The following is a 17,596-nucleotide window of genomic DNA, read 5'->3' as shown; positions in this document are numbered from 1 at the left end:
CACTTAGCTCTGTCTATCACTTGCTGTTTATGCTGTTTGACACGCAAGTAGTCCTGTGTTATAGCTTCACCAGGTTGACGCCTCAATTTTAGGTATGCCTGGTGCTGCTCCTGACATTCCCTCCTGCACTCTTCATTGAACCAGGGTTGATCCCCTGGCTTGATGGTAATGGTAGAGTGGTGTATATGCTGGGCCATGAGGTTACAGATTGCATTCGAGTACAATGCTGCTGCTGATGGCCCACAGCGCCTCATGGACGTCCAGTCTTGAGTTCCTAGGTCTGTTTGAAATCTATCCCATTTAGCTCAGTGGTAGTGCCACAGAACACGATGGAGGGTATCCTCAATATGAAGGCAAGATTTTGTCTCCACAAGGGCTGTACGGTGGTCACTCCTACCGATATTGCCATGGACAGATGCATCTGCAGCAGGCAGGTTGGTGTGGATGAGGCCAAGTATGTTTTTCCCTCTTGTTGGTTCCCTCACCACTTGCTGCAGATCCAGTCTAGCAGCTATGTCCTTTAGGACTCGGCCAGCTCGCTCAGTAGTGGTGCTACCGAGCCACTCTTGGTGATGGGCATTGAAGTCCCCCAACTAGGGCACATTCTGCGCAATTGCCATCCTCAGCACTTCCTCCAAGTGATGTTCAAAATGGAGGAGCACTGATTCATCAGCTGAGGGAAGGGGGCATGTGGTAATCAGCAGGAGGTTTCCTTGCCCATGGTTGACTTGATGCCATGAGACTTCATGGGGTCCAGAGTCGATACTGAGGACTCCCAGGGCAACTCCCTCCTGACTGTATACCACTGTGCCACCACCTCTGCTGGATCTGTCCTGCTGGTGGGACAGGACATACCCAGGGATGGTGATGGTGGTGTCTGCGACATTATCTGTAAGGTTTGATTCCATGAGTATGATGATGTCAGGCTTGACTCGTCTGTGAGACAGCTGTCCCAATTTTGGCACTAGCCCCCAAATGTTAATAAGGAGGACTCTGCAGGGTCGACAGGGCTGTGATTGCCATTGTCATTTCCAGTGCCTAGGTCGATAACAGGTGGTTCGTCCATTTCATTCCTTTTTTGTGAATTTGTAGCGGTTTGTTACAACTGAGTGTACAGCTATCAACCACATTGCTGTGGGTCTGGAGTCACATGTAGGCTAGACCAGGTAAGGATGACAGATTTCCTTCCCTAAAGGACATTAGTGAACCAGATCGGTTTTTACAACAACCGACGATGGTTCCATGGTCATTTTAGACTTTTAATTCCAGATTTTTACTGAATTCAAATTCCACCATCTGCCGTGGCAGGATTCAAACCCTGGATCTCTGGATTACTAGTCCAGCAACAATACCACGGTGCCATTGCCTCCTTTCTTCCTTAATAATGAACTCCAGCATTTTCCCAGCGACAGATGTTAGGCTGACTGGCCTATAGCTTCCTGCTTTTTGTTTCCCTCCCTTCTTGAACAGGGGTGTCACATTAGTGATTTTCCAATCCGCTGGGACCGTTTCTGGATCCAGTGAGTTTTGGAATATTTTGACTAATGCCTCCACTATCTCTGCAGCCACTTCCTTTAAAACCCTTGGATGCAGGCCATTAGGTCCTGGTGACTTGTCTGCCTTTAGTCCCATTGGTTTGTTAAATACTTTGTCCCTTGTGATAGAGATTGTTTCAAGATCTTTCTTCCCATTAGCTCCTTGCTAATCTGATATCTTTGGAAAGTCTATAGTGTCCTCCACCGTGAAGGCCGATGCAAAACATTGGTTTAAATTATGTGCCATTTCTCTGCTCCCCATTATCAATTCTCCGGTTGCATCTTCTGAGGGGCCCACACTCACTTTAGCTACTCTCTTACTTTTTATATACCCGTAGAAGCTCTTGCTGTTTGTTTTTATTTTTCTTGCCAATTTACTTTCATGATCAATTTTCTCCCTTTTTATTAGCTTTTCAGTGATCCACTGCTGGCCCCTAAAAAATAATCCCAATCCTCTGGCCTACCACTAGTTTCCGCCGCTTTGTATGCCTTAGTATTTGACTGGATACTCTCCTTGACCGCCTTTGTTAACCGCGGGTGGTTCATCCGTCTCATCGAGTCCTCCTTCTTGACCGGGATAAATTTTTTTTGAGCATTATGAAATATCTGCTTAAATGTCTGCCGCTGCTCATCCATTGGTCTTCCTATTTTCCGAGCTCGCTTTATACAACTCTTTCTTCATTCCTCTGTAATTGCCCTTATTTAAGTTGAGGACACTGGTTTGAGATCCGAGTTGCTTACCCTCAAACTGAATTTGAAATTCTACCATGTTGTGATTGCTACCCCCTTGAGGATCCTTGACTACAGGATCTCTTATTAATCCTACCTCATTACACATTACTAGGTCTAAAAGCCTGTTCCCGGGTAGGTTCTGCAACATATTGCTCTAAGAAACAATCCCTGATGCACTCTACAAATTCGTCTTCCATGTTCCCCTTGCCAACCTGATTTGTCCAGTCAATATGCATATTAAGATCACCCATGACAATTGTAGCACCCTCCTTGCACGCCTCCATTACGTCCCGATTTATACTTTGTCCTACAGTGAGGCAATTCTTTGGGGGCCTGTAGACGACTGTCACCTGTGACTTCTTCCTCTTGATATTCCTTATTTCCACCAAAACTGATTCCACATCATGATCTATTGCACCTATATCACTACTCACCACCGCACTGACACCTTCCTTTATTAACAAAGCTACCCAACCTCCTTTTCCTTTTTGCCTAATTTTCCGGAACATTGAATACCCTTGAATATTGAGTTCCCAGTCTTGGTCACTCTGCAACCATGTCTCTGTAGTAGCTACCAAGTCATATCCATTTATTTCTATGTGTGCCATCAACTCATCAACCTTGTTTCAAATGCTGCGTGCATTCAGATAAAGAGCTGTAAGCTTCAACTTTTTACCATTATCACTCATTCTGGTTCTAATTTCTGCTGCACTCTTCTGCATATATTTTCTGCCCCTTCCTGTCACACTTCATTGCTGTTCATTTCTTCACTACCCTGCACCTCTGCTCTCCCGTTTCTTTTTGATTTTTTAAACTTCCCTTCAATTGAATCCTCCCCCATACTAATTAATTTAAAGGCCTATCTACAACCCTAGTTATACAGCTCACCATCATGGTTCAAATGAAGCCTGTCCCAATGGAACAGCTCTGTCCTTTCCCAGCCCTGGTGCCAGTGCTCCATGAATCAGAACTAATTTCTACCACACCAATATTTGAGCCATGCATTTACCTCTCTAATATTATTTACCCTATGCCAATTTGCACGTGGCTCAGGTAGTAATCCGGACATTATTACCTTTGTGGTTCTACTTTTTACTTTAGCCCTGAGCTGCTCGTATTTCCTCAGCAGAACCTCTTTCCTAGTCCTACCTATGTCGTTGGTACCTATGTGGACCACGACAACTTGATCCTTCCCCTCTCACTCCAAGTTCCTCTCCAGCCCAGAAGAGATGTCCTTAACTTTGGCACGAGGTAGGCAACACAGCCTTCGGGAGTCTCTGTCTTTGCTGCAGAGAACAGTATCTATTCCCCTAACTATGCTATCCCATTTTACTACTACATTTCTCTTTGCTTCCCCCACTTGAATGGCACTCTGTACCACGGTGCTGTGGTCAGTTCGCTCATCCTCCCTGCAGTCTGTGCCCTGGTCCACACTGGAAGCAAGAACCTCATACCTATTTGACAAGGGCACCGGCTGAGGCTCCTCCAAAGCTAAATTCTGGATCCCATACCTACCTCACCCGTAGTCACACCCTTCTGTCCCTGACCATGGACCAAATTTGATGTAATTAATCTAAGGGATATGACTGCCTCCTGAAACACAGTGTCCAGGTAACCCTTCCCCCTCTCTGATGTGTCGCAGTGTCTGCAGCTCGGACTCCAGCTCATCAACTCTGAGCTGAAGTTCCTCGAGCAGCCAACACTTGCTGCAGATGTGGTCACCGTGGATCACACCGGCGTGCACCAGTTCCCACATGCTACAGCTGCAACACCTCATCTGCCCAGCCATCTCTATTTAATTAATTAATTTAGATGTTAAATATTTTAAAAGTGAATTTCTTAGCTGTGCTCTTCAGCTGTAATAACATCTCCTGTTTTTAACCACTTGGCCAATCAGAAGAGAGAGACACGGAAGAGATACCCACCAATCACCTACCTGTTTCTCTTGATGTCACACTTTGGCCCTGACAGGTAGAGACAGGTTGAAGGGACTCTCTGCTGCCAGTTTTTATCTCCCGCCGCCGCTGCCTTTCTCACGCAGGTCCAGTCTCCATGCCTCAGTCTCACATCAAGCTTAATTGATATTTTTCAAAATCTTAACAGCACCATTGGTTCCATATTTTTTTTGTGCACTGTAAAATTCAATTGCCTTTCTGTGAATGCCTTCCCAGAACACTAGATAGAAAATTTATTTCTTTGAAAATTGTTTTCCCATTGCAGAAATTGTGATTTTTTTTTGGTGGTGAAATTGCCTGCTAGATATTGACACACAACCAATTGGTATCTTAATGGGTGTTTGTGTGAAAATTCTCTTGGCTGTTTGAAGAAAAACAGACATTTGGGATTTAATATTTAGGATTATGCCTGAAGGCTTATATTACACCGCACAATTTCTCTCAAAGGAAGAGCAACAGAATTGGAGACACAGTTTTGTTGTCTGTCTACAATCCATATTCCTATTGGGTACAGCTCTCCGCCTGGGAGTGCAAACATCAATAAATTTACTATTTTAGTTCAGGTTACGACTTGAACACATAATCACGACTGATACTCCAGTGCAAAGACAGTGCAACATTGTTGGCGGCTCCGTCTTTTGGATTAGACACTTAAACCAAGGTACCATATATCCAACAGCACATTAACTGGCTATTCATCTCATTGCTGTTTTTGGGACATTGCTGTGCACAAAATGCTGTATTGCTTGCAAAGCAACATTGTCTACATAGGAAAAGGAGTAGGCCATTCAGTCCCTCAAGCCTGTTCCACAGTTCCATGAGATCATGGCTAATCTGTATCTCAACGACTAAATTTCAAGATCATTTACACTTCAAATTCATTTATTTTGTATGAATGATTGAATATTTTGAAATACTTAAGCAGCTGTATAAATACAAGAATTTCCTCCTCTCTTTATTTGTGAAATGAAGGGGCCAAAAAAAATCCTTCCAGCACATTCCTAGTGTGAATCCTAGGGGAGTGCACCAGAATAGTCATAAATCAGTCTGGGCCAGGAATATTCTCTGTCTGGCCTTATGGCAAAAATTCCATGAGGCTTTGAAAGGGAGAAGAGCTCAACCAAACATGACCAGTCACACAGGAGTAGGTGGAGCCAGATGGTCATAGATGGGGTCTCCCAATATTAGGAGTTCTTCATTCCCTGGCCTTTAAACGATGAAAACAGACATACCAGGTGCTTATACGGTGGGTATGGGCTCCATCAGAACTCTGCCCTCCTCCACGCACCCATTGCAAGAAAATATTCATATATATCTATCCTGGGGACTGGTGAACCTCAGTAAAACAATGTAGCAGCCCCTCTGGACCGAGCAGCATTGCTCAGATTTCCTGGCAGATATTGAGGCAGGTAGGCATCTGCCACTGGACTGCAAAATCGGAAAATTTCCTTTGACCCCAGAAAGTCTTGTCAGGGTCAGCAGTGGAGGTCTTCAGCAGGTACATCCTGGCACTTAAGCTGTGATATTTCCCCATGTGCATACCTGCCTCAAAACACTATTTGTCCATTGCAGATTTGCCACTCTGGCTCCAAGCAGTCTATTCCAGAGATCAAGAAAGCAGTTAAGTGAGACCTAAAAGGTTAAACAAAATGTTTTAAACTTTAATTTACATAAATAAATGAATGCACTGTACTTAACATTGTAAGCCAGGTTCCACATTGATGATACTTTTAAAAAAATGCAATTCAAAGAAATGGTTGTTGCAAACAAATTTTACTTGGTTCAGCTTGCTTGTCCCTCCTCAATCAGCATCAAAAAACGTTAATCCTGCGGCATCAACATCTAGTTTTAAGTAACTTTTAAAATTCGTCCTGACAGTTTGCATATAACAAGATTCAATATTTTCTCATATTAAGAGGCTTTTAAAATAAAATATTAATGAGACATTTATTCATGCTGCAAATACAATTAAGAACAACAGTTACAAGGCAGACTGAGTTCATTAAACTCTAACAAAATAAAATGCTTCAAAGGAATGAAAGGCAAGAGAAATTGTTCTGTGTATAGACTTAGGTTTAAAACATGGAATAAATTGAATATGTGTTGATGGAGCATATATATTGCTTAACAAATAACAAAAATTTATTAACCATTATATTTATTTATTTGGGAAAGTCAATATAGATTGGATTCCAAAGTACTTTTTTAAATTAAACATTTACAACTTTTTCTTTATCTTAATTTATTACCTAGCATTTCAAATAATTATTTTGAATAGTGATCATCCTTTACTTAGATAATTCAATTGTTCATTAGAGTGTGGGAAGTACCGCAGGAGTAGCATTGAAGCAGAATCCTTGAAAAAAACAGTATTTGCCTTTGAAAATCCTAAGCACGATAATAAAAGGCTTTGGCCTGCTGTCATATGTTTTTTTGTGTGTGTGCACTGTAAACAGGATTACAGATCTTTAATAATTGCCATAGGGCACATGGGGGAGACAGATATAAGCATGAGGTGTTTTGCTTAGATTAATAGGATTTCCATCCAGTCGAATGAGCTCCAAGGCCTTGCGAACATAGTGGATGTCCTTTGAATTACAGAAAGTGTCATCATCAATCTGCTGAACATTATTGTTCTGAAAACATGAAAAAAACATAAATCAACACATTAGCTTAATAGGATACAGGTAGTCGCTTGGTAGTACAGAACTTGAATATTGCTGAAAAGAGAGACATGTTGTTGAACCTTTTTGTCTCGCACTCATCAGGACAAACGCAAGAATGCCAAATTTCAAACGATCACAGCAATTTATACTACAGGAGAAAAGGGTGCTGATTAGTTGGTAAGTCAACTCCGATTGGCCGAGGCATTGCTATGGAGAAAGCAACAGGGAACTATAGGCTCCCCAAACTGCCGAGTAATTCAAAAAATGAACAAGGCATGGACATATGTCTTTTGTTTGTAAAGCACGGGTCCCAATGTATAAATGTATGTCATTTTTTACAAGCATAAATGAGCCAGGTTATGAGTTTGACTGATTATCTTAAATTAGTTGTTAGAGTAGTTATTAGCACACTCAGGCCTGTACTTAAATACTTTTGTGTCCTTGCCCTCCCCTACCTCTGCAGCTTCCGCCAGCTCTATAACCCTTAGCCTCAATGCTGTCCCCAACCATTCTCTCTGTTCTTCTAACTCCGGTTTCTTGTTGGGCCTCCCCACCATTTCTTTGTCCCACAATTGGCAGCCATGCCGAGGGCCCACTCTCTGAAATTCCCTTCCTAAACATACAACAAAATACAGGAGAAGGCTAGCTGGTGCATCATGTGCATCCCAGACTGTCATGGTGCAACTGATGCATACCATGACCCCCATCCACACTCGCTGCCGGCCCCACAGTCCTATCCCCAGCCATCACCAACCAGCTGCACAGACTCCTGGGAGATGCAAAACAGAACTTTAGGTCAATTTAGAGAAAGAATCTTGTGAAATTATTCTCTGACCCCCACCTCTCCAAAGGGATTGAATTGTTGAATGTAAGATAAATTGAAACGTCTGCTGAAAGGCTCATAAATACACCAAAAGTAATTGTGATCCAAAGGGTGGCCTGTGTTTATCTAATAAGGTCAGATTTAGAAGTGGGAAATAATGGAAGGCTCCTTTCTGAGTTCCTTGGTGGAGATGAGATGTCTTTGGTCGTCTTCATGAGGGGTTTAAATTGTTTGTGTAATTGTCCGGATCCAAGAAAGGTTGGAAAGCATTGAGTAAACAAGGGAAGATCTTAAAGAATCCAAATATTTTTCAGATCAAAGGACGTGTTTTAAATTTAAGTCAATTAGTTGAAATCTCTATCTGGGACATCCCAGGTGCGCCATGTTGCCATGGGGATAGATTGCAGGGATGTACCCTTTTATGTTGGGTTTATCTGTGTGTTTTCTCACAGAAACCGTTAGACAGCTTGGAAACCTGCAGTTTCCAAGTGAAACTGGAAAGGTTTGGAAACAGACAAAGAGAGAGAACGCTGCCATGAGCTGGAGACCATTAAGCAAAAAGGCAGTAAAACCCATGCTTGAGCTGATGTGTCCACAATTATGAGGTACTTCCGGAGAGTTAGAGTGCCATTTGGCTGAATGCTAGTTGAAGGACCCTAAAAAATCTCATAGCTCAGAGAATAGCAGGAACACTGAGGAAAATTAAAGTGAGTAGCTGAGAACTGTGGCACGCTTTAGTTTGGTCCCAAGAGAAGTGAAGGAACCCTCAAGATCTTGTAACATATAGGGGAACTCTTTGGTGGAAATAACAGTAGAACAGGGAGCAACCCATTGAGATTTTAGGGATTATATGTGTTTACAAAACATAGTGTAAAATTAGTAGCTCTTGCTTTGTTTAATTATCATGCAGTAGAAGTTTTTGTTTAAAACATGAAACCTTGGGGAGTAATTCTTTCAGTTAATAACTGGGAGTTTGATTTTCTTTTTAAAAATTACTGGTCTCCCTCGAGATTATAACAAAGGGTAGACACTGAGAGGTTGTTTCTCCTGGTTGGTGAATCTAGAACATGGGGGCACAGTCATTTAAGACTGAGATAAAGGACATTTCTTCACTTTAATGGTTGTGAATCTTTGGAATTCTCTACCCCAGAGAGCTTTGGATGCTCCATCAGTGAATATATTTAAGGCTGGGAGAGGCAGATTTTTGTACTCTTAGGGAATCAAGAGGTATGGGGAGCAGTCTGGAAAGTGAAGTTGAGGCAGAAGATCAGTCATGATCATATTGAATGGTGGAGCAAGTTAGATGGGCCGTATAAAACATTGCACTGGGAGAGTAGTTGGTTGCTAAGATCTACCATAAGGGAGGGAAATTGAACAGTATTGAGCGGAGCAGCATTTTCTCTCTCTCTTTGTTTGTTCACTATGGTCTACTCCAACCCAAGCCTCCTCAACCCACCAGCAGTATGTTTTCCTTCACGCCACCCCATATGGTTAAACCGACCATGCTGAGGAGTAACAGCTGAGGAACTATAGCAGGAGGATTGTCAGGAAAAAACATTCACCAGAAATTACTCTGTCATCGTAGACCCCACTGTTCGTCCACCTGGCTTTGAACTCCCACAGCAACAGTGGGTCCTTCTAAACTATTTCTGGACTGTGCAGCCACCCAACATCAGTGGGGTCGCCAAGATCATCCAGGCTGCAGCTGTGGAGTGTTCACTGACTAAACTTGAAGTTGGCCTTAAAAAACTGCATCTAGCCATTAACAAGGCTATGGCTTGGCTCTGTTATTATGCACATGCTATATAGAAGAATTAAATACATACTACCATCTTCATATTGAGCAATATATTTTGCAAAAATAATAGAAACCTGCCCAATTATTGGCGGAATTTTCCATCCCCATAGGCGTCAGGTAGGCGTGAGCAGACAATATAGCGGGAAGGCCAAAAATCAGTTTCGCGCCGTCGTGAAACCAGGTTGCGATCATCCGATCCACTCGTCAATGGGGGGGCCACATTTCCTGCCACCGCACATTGGGAACATCATTTTAATACATCTGCATCTAATTTTAAGCCCTGCTCGCTGGAATCATCCCCCCATGTCAGATCATCTGGGCACGTCGGCATGCTTGCACACCGATGTGTTTCATAACTGAACATAAGCGACGTGCACCTGGCGGGCTGCACTTTGCTCAGGACTTGGAGGCTTGTTTTCCTACCTTCCTTCGGGCAGCACTTGTGGTCATCAGTGCCAGGCTTCGCAAGCAGCATATTAGTTTTAGTGGGGGGCTCATGGGAAGATCTCTACCTACCAGACCAGCTGTAAGGTCGGGGTGGCTTTTCAACAGCTGCAGGGCTAGGGCTTCTTTGGGGAAGGGGGAGAAGTGGCCTCAGGCAAGGGACGAGGCTGCAGGGCGAGGGATGTACTGGGGAAGGGGGTTATCCCAGGGTGTGTATGGGGGTACATGTTGATCTGTGTAAATGGCCTCAAGATGGTGAGGAGGCCAGATGGAGATGTGAGGGTGTGTGTGAGAGAGTGAGTGGTGATGTCCCTTGAGCTGTCATTGAGTGAGATGCCAGTGAATGTGTGATGGGCTTGTGAGTGTGTGAGTTTAGAGTGATTAGATGGTTGCCTTATCCTGGCAGCATGGATGAGATCATTAATCCATTTTTTGCACTGGATGGCCGACCTCTTATGTGCAGCATTGGCACTGACCATCTCTGCCACTGGCTCCAAGCCAGTGTGGTGAGAATAATGGAGGTAGAGGACATCACGGCAGGCCTCTACAGTGTCCAGAAGGCGTCCCAGGGTTGCATCACTAAATCATGGGACTGAACTCTTCTTGGCTTTTGGGGCCATGTCTTCACTGGAGCAGTCCTAGGCTGTAAGCATTGAGAAGTGTGCACGCTGCTGCAGTTTAAATATGACGCCCTGCATGAGGAAGTGGCAAGGTAACGGCATGGCATGCAAATCGGAGGCCGCCCGACAGTGAGATGGCGTATTTCCTGTAGCTGCGTAATTAATGAGGTGGGAATGGGACAATATGGTGCGAAAAGCTGCCATTGCAGCCAGCAAGTAAAACGACATTTTTCCCACCAGCTACCGCACTTTGTGCAAACCTGGGACGATTCCACCCTATCTTTAGATTTGGCACCTGCACCTAGTTATGTTATTTTTGAGGGAGTTGTGACAGCAGGTTATCAGATTTATCATAATGAATGTGCAATTTGGATGATGCATATTATACCTGTAGGTTAATGGAACGGAGACTCTCAGGCAGAGGAAGTGGGACGTAATTCAGCACATTGCCAGCCAGGTATAGGTACTCAAGGTGGCTCATATCCTATCAATTAAAAGGAAAAACAAACAATGAGAAAACAATGCATCACCAATTACCAGTCAATATCAATTTGCACAATGCAATGGCAAAGTGGCTGTGATTGTCTTCTAAGTTTAGAGTTGGTATAGAGAGTAGAGGACATTGAGCTCATCCCTAAGTACAAGATTATTAATGCTTATTGCTTTTACCTGAATGGAGTTTTCACCAAACAGCAATCTTGCTTTAAAAATGCATGGGGAAGAATTTTCAGGGGCAGGGCCCGCTCGCCGAGGCGCAAAATGACGTGCGGTGACGTTGGGTATGCATCCCGACGTCAAAGCGCATCACTTAGATTGTCATTTCACGGCTGCGTGCCCGCCAAACTGTCAAAGGCCTATTAAGGCCATTAAGAAAGTAATTAAAGTTGTTAAGAATGTTGCCCGTCCAACCTTAAGGTTGGCGGGCAGACAAAGAGCCCAGGCGGCCTTCACATTTTTCATGAAACCTCATCCACGGGTGTGAAAGAGCGCAGGCCCCAACTCAAGGAATCTCTCCCCCCCTCGCCCCGCACAGGGAGTGCACATAAAATGGCAGCGTGGCCCCAATTGGGGGCGCCAATCGGGTTTGCGCCCACCCCCGCACAACCCCCCCGACAAGGGGAAATTTCTGCCCATGAAGTTGAAGGACAACATTATTTGAGTTTTTTTTAAAAATATGCCCTGAAGCGGACTTGCAGCCACCTATAGTATAGTAGTGCAGGCAGGAGCCAGCAGAAATATTAAGGCTCCCTTTAGCTTTTTAAAATGGGTGATAGTGAATCGGTAGCCTGTTTACATCAGTCTCATTATTATTTTCACTGACTTGAAATCGGAGCGTGGGGTTGGGGGTGGCCCGTGGGGGGAATGGAGGATGAAAACCTGTGGGCTGTGTTGGGCCCCTTCAATGAGCTTAAGGAGGAGGTCACTCTATTTGCATAATTCAGGTGAGCGCTAATGTCATTAAGGGCACTGAGGTCATGGTTTACTGGGTAGCAGTGATCCCTGCACTCCTGTATGCTTCGGAGACTTGGACAACCTAAAGCAGGCAGCTCAAAACAATGGAGAAGTATCACCAGCAGAGCCTTCGCAAGATCCTCCAAACCTGGTGACAAGAAAGGTAGGTAAAGGTAGAAAGGTAGGCCAACATAAGTGTCCTCTCCCAAGGTAACATGCCCCGCATGAAAGTGCTATTCACTCAAAAGCAGCGCTGCTGGGCAGGGCATGTTGTTGGTATGCCTGACACTAGACTCCCAAAGCAACTGTTCCACTCAGAACTCAGTCATGGCAGGGGACTCCCAAGAGGATAGCGGAAATGCTTTCGGGATGTGCTCAAAGCAACCCTGAAGAGGTCAAACATCCCCGCTGACTCATCGGAGTCCCTGGCTTGTGACGGACCAAAATGGAGAAGGTTCATTTGGGAAGGTGCTGAAAACATCGAGAGACATCGCAGGAACACACAGAGGTGAAGTCGCGGCATTGGAGGGAGGGCACAAACCTCCAAACAACACATCTACCCAACCCTTCAAGCACCGCACATGGCAGAGTTCAGTGGAATTATCAGCCATCTCTGAACCCATCGAACTGGAGTGGAAGCGAGTCGTCCTCGATCCTGAGGGACCGCCTGAGAAGAAGAAGGGCATGGAGGTAGGAAAATTGCAAAAAAGCAGCGCCTGTTTCAGGAGGAGCTGCCTGACTCCCAAGATGTCCTACATGTCCTATCAAATTATCAGGAGGTCTGAAGAAACTGCAAACACGTCTTAGATATTTTAGCAGTCAGATCATGACCACTAGCTTGGTCCCACTTTCGCTGGATGGCAGATAGGGTATAAGGAAATACCTGACCTGGGAGGCTCCCGCTCTCTGTGACACAGGGAACAAACAGAGGCTGTGTCCCATACAAGACACATAGAAGCACATGGAAAGATGATGGGATGTGGCAAATTCAGGTCCTGGCTCAATTTATGGTTCTTTTTGTCCCACTTTCAACAGATATATGTCATCGGGACTGTAGACTTTCAACCCTGAGAGTTAGTGAACTTTAAAATAACTTTGTTTGGGTTTTTAAAAGAAATATCCAACTTCGGTAAAACAACAACAGACAAACCCTACAACGCTTTGCTTTCTGTAAATTTTATTTACGAGACAGCCATTTTCAAAAGCTGCCATTGCTAAACAATATGAAAAACAGAAGAGAAATCAAGATAATCCTTTAACCAACACTACAAAAACAGATGAACTGGTCATTTATCTCATTGCTGTTTGTGGAACATTGATTTATGCAACCTAGCTGCTACATCTTCCCACAAAGCACCAATGAACAATGAAGAAGAGTCATAGAGACTCGAAACGTTAACTCTGTTTCCCTTGCTAAAGATGCTGTCAGACTTGCTGAGTTTTTCCAGCACTTTCTGTTTTTATTTCAGATTTCCAGCATCCGCAGCATTTTGCTTTTATTTTAATGAATACACGTTGTTGGCTGAGAACGACCTTGGGGCATTCTGAGGTTGGAAATGGAGTCATATCAATGCGAGTTATTCCTTTCATCGGATGAAGGTTCAGCTGGCTCAAACAGTGAAGCATTTTTAACATTTCCCGTCCGACCAATTGATTAAGATGTTTATTTTTATTTAAATGATCGTCATGATTGAGCGGCGAAGTAATAATCAGCAAGCTGCTCTTAAGCAAAGTGTGAATGTTGTAGGATAAACTCATTCACCCCATAGCCAAGCTGGGAGACTGTAGGCAGGAGAATCAGTGCCATTCCCTCTCATGCCCACTTCATGCTTAGGATCATTGGTTATTTGACTTTTGAAACTTTTGTTTCAAGCTACAGTGTTCCTGATAAAAACAAAATACTGCGGATGCTGGAAATCTGAAATAAAACAGAAAATGCTGGAAAAGCTCAGCAGGTCTGGCAGCATCTGTGGAGAGAGAAACAGAGTTAATGTTTCGAGCCCATATGGCTCTTCGTCAGGGCCAGGATTTTATGACCCTTGCCACCTGGCGGGATATTATGGTCCCGCCAAACTGATTGGAGATTTAAATGGCTCACCACATCTGCCGGGGGGGAGACACGCCGTGGCAGGGCCATAAAATCCTGGCCCTGAGGAAGGGTCATGCGGAGTCGAAATATTAACCCTGTTTCTCTCTCTACAGATGCTGCCAGACCTGCTGACTTTTTCCAGCATTTCCTGTTTTTATTTCCGTGTTCCTGATGCAAGGGTGATTTTGACTTTGGCGCTGGTGTCAATCGGGTAATTATAGCCCATTATGCATCATTCCGGAATTTCGTTTCTGTTGGGTTCAATCGGGAGAGGTGTGCAACAGGCAGCTAAATAGATACCACCCGCTTTATGCTAATACCTAGGACAGAATTTTCTGCCTGCCAAGCAGGCAGGCCCGACCCAATCTCCGGCGGGCGGGGAGCCGATCCCTGCCGGAGAAGTGGGCCCCGCCGCCATTTTACTATGCGCTTCCTGTGCGGGCAGGGGGGGGGGGATCCCCCAAAAGTGAGAGTGCGCTCTTTCGCGCATGCACACGAAAGAGCGCATATCTCCCTGAGGCTAAGTGCTGCCTCAGGGAGATCGCTGACTCTTCTAAAAAATATGAAAATTAGAAAAAAAAATTTCCCTAACATGTCCCCCTCATGTGACAGTGAGAAGGAACATGTTCATAATTTACATTATAAGTTTATTAAACATTTTAAATCCCTACATGAAACCTCATCCCACCGGTGGATGAGGTTTCATGTTTTTTCTATTGCCTGCTGGGGCTCCTGGCCTGCCCGCCAGCCTTAAAGTTGGACGGGCAGGTCCTTTAATTGTTTAAATGATCCTGTCAATGGCCTCGAATGGCCATTGAAAGGTCGGCGGGCCCGCAATTGATCTGGCTGCTCCCCTGCCTTACTGAAAATTTAAATGGGGCGGGATGAGGTTGGGGGTTCCCCCCGATGTCATCCCGCATCATTTTACGCGTCGGCGAGCGGGCCTTGCCCCTCCCCACTCGCCGACGTCAAAATTCTGCCACTAGAGTCAGAATTACACTAATTAATATTAAATGAAGAGGATTTTGAGAGTAAATATTGATTATGAAGTTAAAAAAAATAAAGAAAACATTGAAGAAAATTCCTTAATACATAATGGTTTCGATGTAAGAAAGAAAGCAAGATGGCTGCTGAGCTGGCACAGACTCTTTGAAAGCTACTCCAGAGTTATCTGTGAGTGGACAATAATTGTGACATTGGCATTTGCCATTTTCACTGCAAATCACATTATAAGTGTGGAATTCCTAAATGGAAAAACTGACAAATAGCATGACAAGTACGTGACCACATGACTTTGTGGTGTAAGCAAGAAGTGTGTATAGACAAAAAAGAGTTTTAAAGATACATAGATGAGATATTTAAGGAGCAAAGATCTGCTGCACTGAGGAAATTCACTCAACTTTCATATTAATTGGACTTTGCATTGATATTTGAAAGTTAACCTCATGCAAGACACTTAACAAAAAAGATGTACTAAGGTGTATAATAATGGGTCTTACTTTGAATGCCTCTTTCTTTATCCCATTGCTGTGCAGTTTGTTGTAACTTGCATCAATGCTGATCAAAGTTTTGGGAAGCTCGGGGAGCTGCTCAAGTTCATTTGAAGCAACCATCAGATCCACGAGTTCAGGCAGCTGCCTTAAAGCATCTTCGTCAATTGAAGAAATTCTATTACCTGTCACATCAATCCTCTTTAGGTGATCTAAAAAAAAAATCACGATTAATATACTTGGGAAAATAAGCCTTAACTATTTATTCATGGAGCAAGTAATAAATGCAATGGTCCCTACTCAATTTCTATATGGTTTTACCAATTGCCTGACCAAAATTAGCAGTTTGAAATGTGTTAATTTTAACTCATGTAACACTAAGATAATGTGGCTTCCATATAAGGAATGGACTAACCATTTGCAATATTACATGCAATCAGTATTACCATGCAAGTAAGGGTATTTACATGGCTTCTTCTCCATTTTATAGGGCTCCTGACCTCTGCCTTTGCTTCCTGGTTGTATCTCCGCCCTTGCCACCTCCAACCCTGCTTCATTGCCCCACATTCCGATCCTGTTTCCTTCTCTTGTGCTGGCGGCTCTGTGAGCCTCAGGAAAGTGACAAGGAGCCTCTGTAGCACCACCTCCAGCAGTGATACACAAAGGAATTTTACATCATTCCAACCTTAGTTTTGAAATTTTAAATTGATGCTCCTCCCACATCCTCAACAACTTTTTGGGAGAGAGAGTTTGAGATTTTCACTTCACTTTGTCTGGAGAAGTGTTTTCAGATGTCACCCATGATTGGCTTAGCTCTATTTTTAAGGTCATGCCGCCTTTTTCCAAATCTTCCACCAAAGGAAATAGTTTATCTCTCTCTACCCTATCAAGTCCCCATTGAAGCATTATCTGTTGGAGGCTATCACAAAAGGAGGGTATTTAAGTAAGGTGACCCATCAACAAGGCGGTGCAGCCCCAGAGCGCTGTCAAGTTTTGAAAATGGCCTCCATAAGAACTAGGAGCAGGAGTAGGCAATTCAGTCCCTCGAGCCTGCCCTGCCATTCAATACAATCATGGCTGATCTAATTTTGGCCTCAACTCCAATTTCCCACCCTGTCCCCATAACCTTTCAATCCGTTACTAATTAAAAATCTGTCTATCTCCTCCTTAAATTTATTCAGCGTCCCAGCATCCACTGCGCTCTGAGGTAATGAATTCCATAGATTCACGACCCTTTGAGAAAAGTAATTCCTCCTCATCTCTGATTTAAATCTACCACCCCTTAGCCTAAAACTACGGACTCTCGTTCTAGAATGCCCCACAAGAGGAAACATCCGCTCCACGTCTACTTTGTCTATCTCCTTTAGCATCTATATACCTCAATTAGATCTCCTCTCATCCTTCTAAACTCTAGCGAGTATAGGCCTAAACTGCTCAATCTCTACTCACAAGACAAGCCCTGCATCTCTGGAATCAATCTAGTGAACCTCCTCTGAACTGCCTCCAATGCAACTACATCCTTCCTCAAGTAAGGGGACCAGAACTGTGCACAGTACTCCAGGTGTGGTCTCACCAATGCCTTGTACAGTTGCAACAACACTTCCCTATTTTTATACTCTATTCCTTTAGCAATAAATGCCAAAATTCCATTTACCTTCCTTATTACCTGTTGTACCTGCATACTAGCTTTCAGCGATTCATGTATGAGGACACCCAGATCCCTCTGCACTGAAGCATTCTGAAGTTTCTCTCCATTTAAATAATAAGTCGCCTTTTTATTCTTCCAACCAAAATGGATAATCTCACACTTATCCATGTTAAACTCCATCTGCCAAATTTCGGCCCATTCACCTAACCTGTCCATATCCATTTGTAAATTTCTTATTTCTTCATTGCAACTTATTTTCCCACCTATTTTGGTGTCATCTGCAAATTTAGCTATAGTACCTTCTATCCCTGAATCCAAGTCATTAATATAGATTGTAAATAGTT

At 43.8% G+C, this 17,596-nt stretch overlaps 1 protein-coding gene across 1 annotated transcript in view; it reads right to left on the bottom strand.

Moving 5' to 3' along the window:
- Positions 1–6,689: 6,689 nt before the first annotated feature.
- LOC144696344 (epiphycan-like) overlaps positions 6,690–17,596 on the bottom strand; it is a 38,362-nt gene continuing 27,455 nt past the window's right edge. The window contains exons 4-6 of the mRNA XM_078567564.1: positions 15,614–15,816; positions 10,962–11,057; positions 6,690–6,858 (exon numbers count right to left, since the gene is read on the bottom strand). Coding sequence (XP_078423690.1) covers positions 6,691–6,858; positions 10,962–11,057; positions 15,614–15,816 — 467 coding nt within the window. The 3' untranslated portion in view covers position 6,690. The remainder of the gene's footprint in view (positions 6,859–10,961; positions 11,058–15,613; positions 15,817–17,596) is intronic.

The sequence above is a fragment of the Cetorhinus maximus genome, chromosome 22, assembly GCF_964194155.1.
Source record: "Cetorhinus maximus chromosome 22, sCetMax3.hap1.1, whole genome shotgun sequence".
NCBI lineage: Eukaryota > Metazoa > Chordata > Chondrichthyes > Lamniformes > Cetorhinidae > Cetorhinus > Cetorhinus maximus.
The sequence above is the reverse complement of the archived record's forward strand: the minus strand, read 5'-3'. Positions and strand labels throughout refer to the sequence as shown.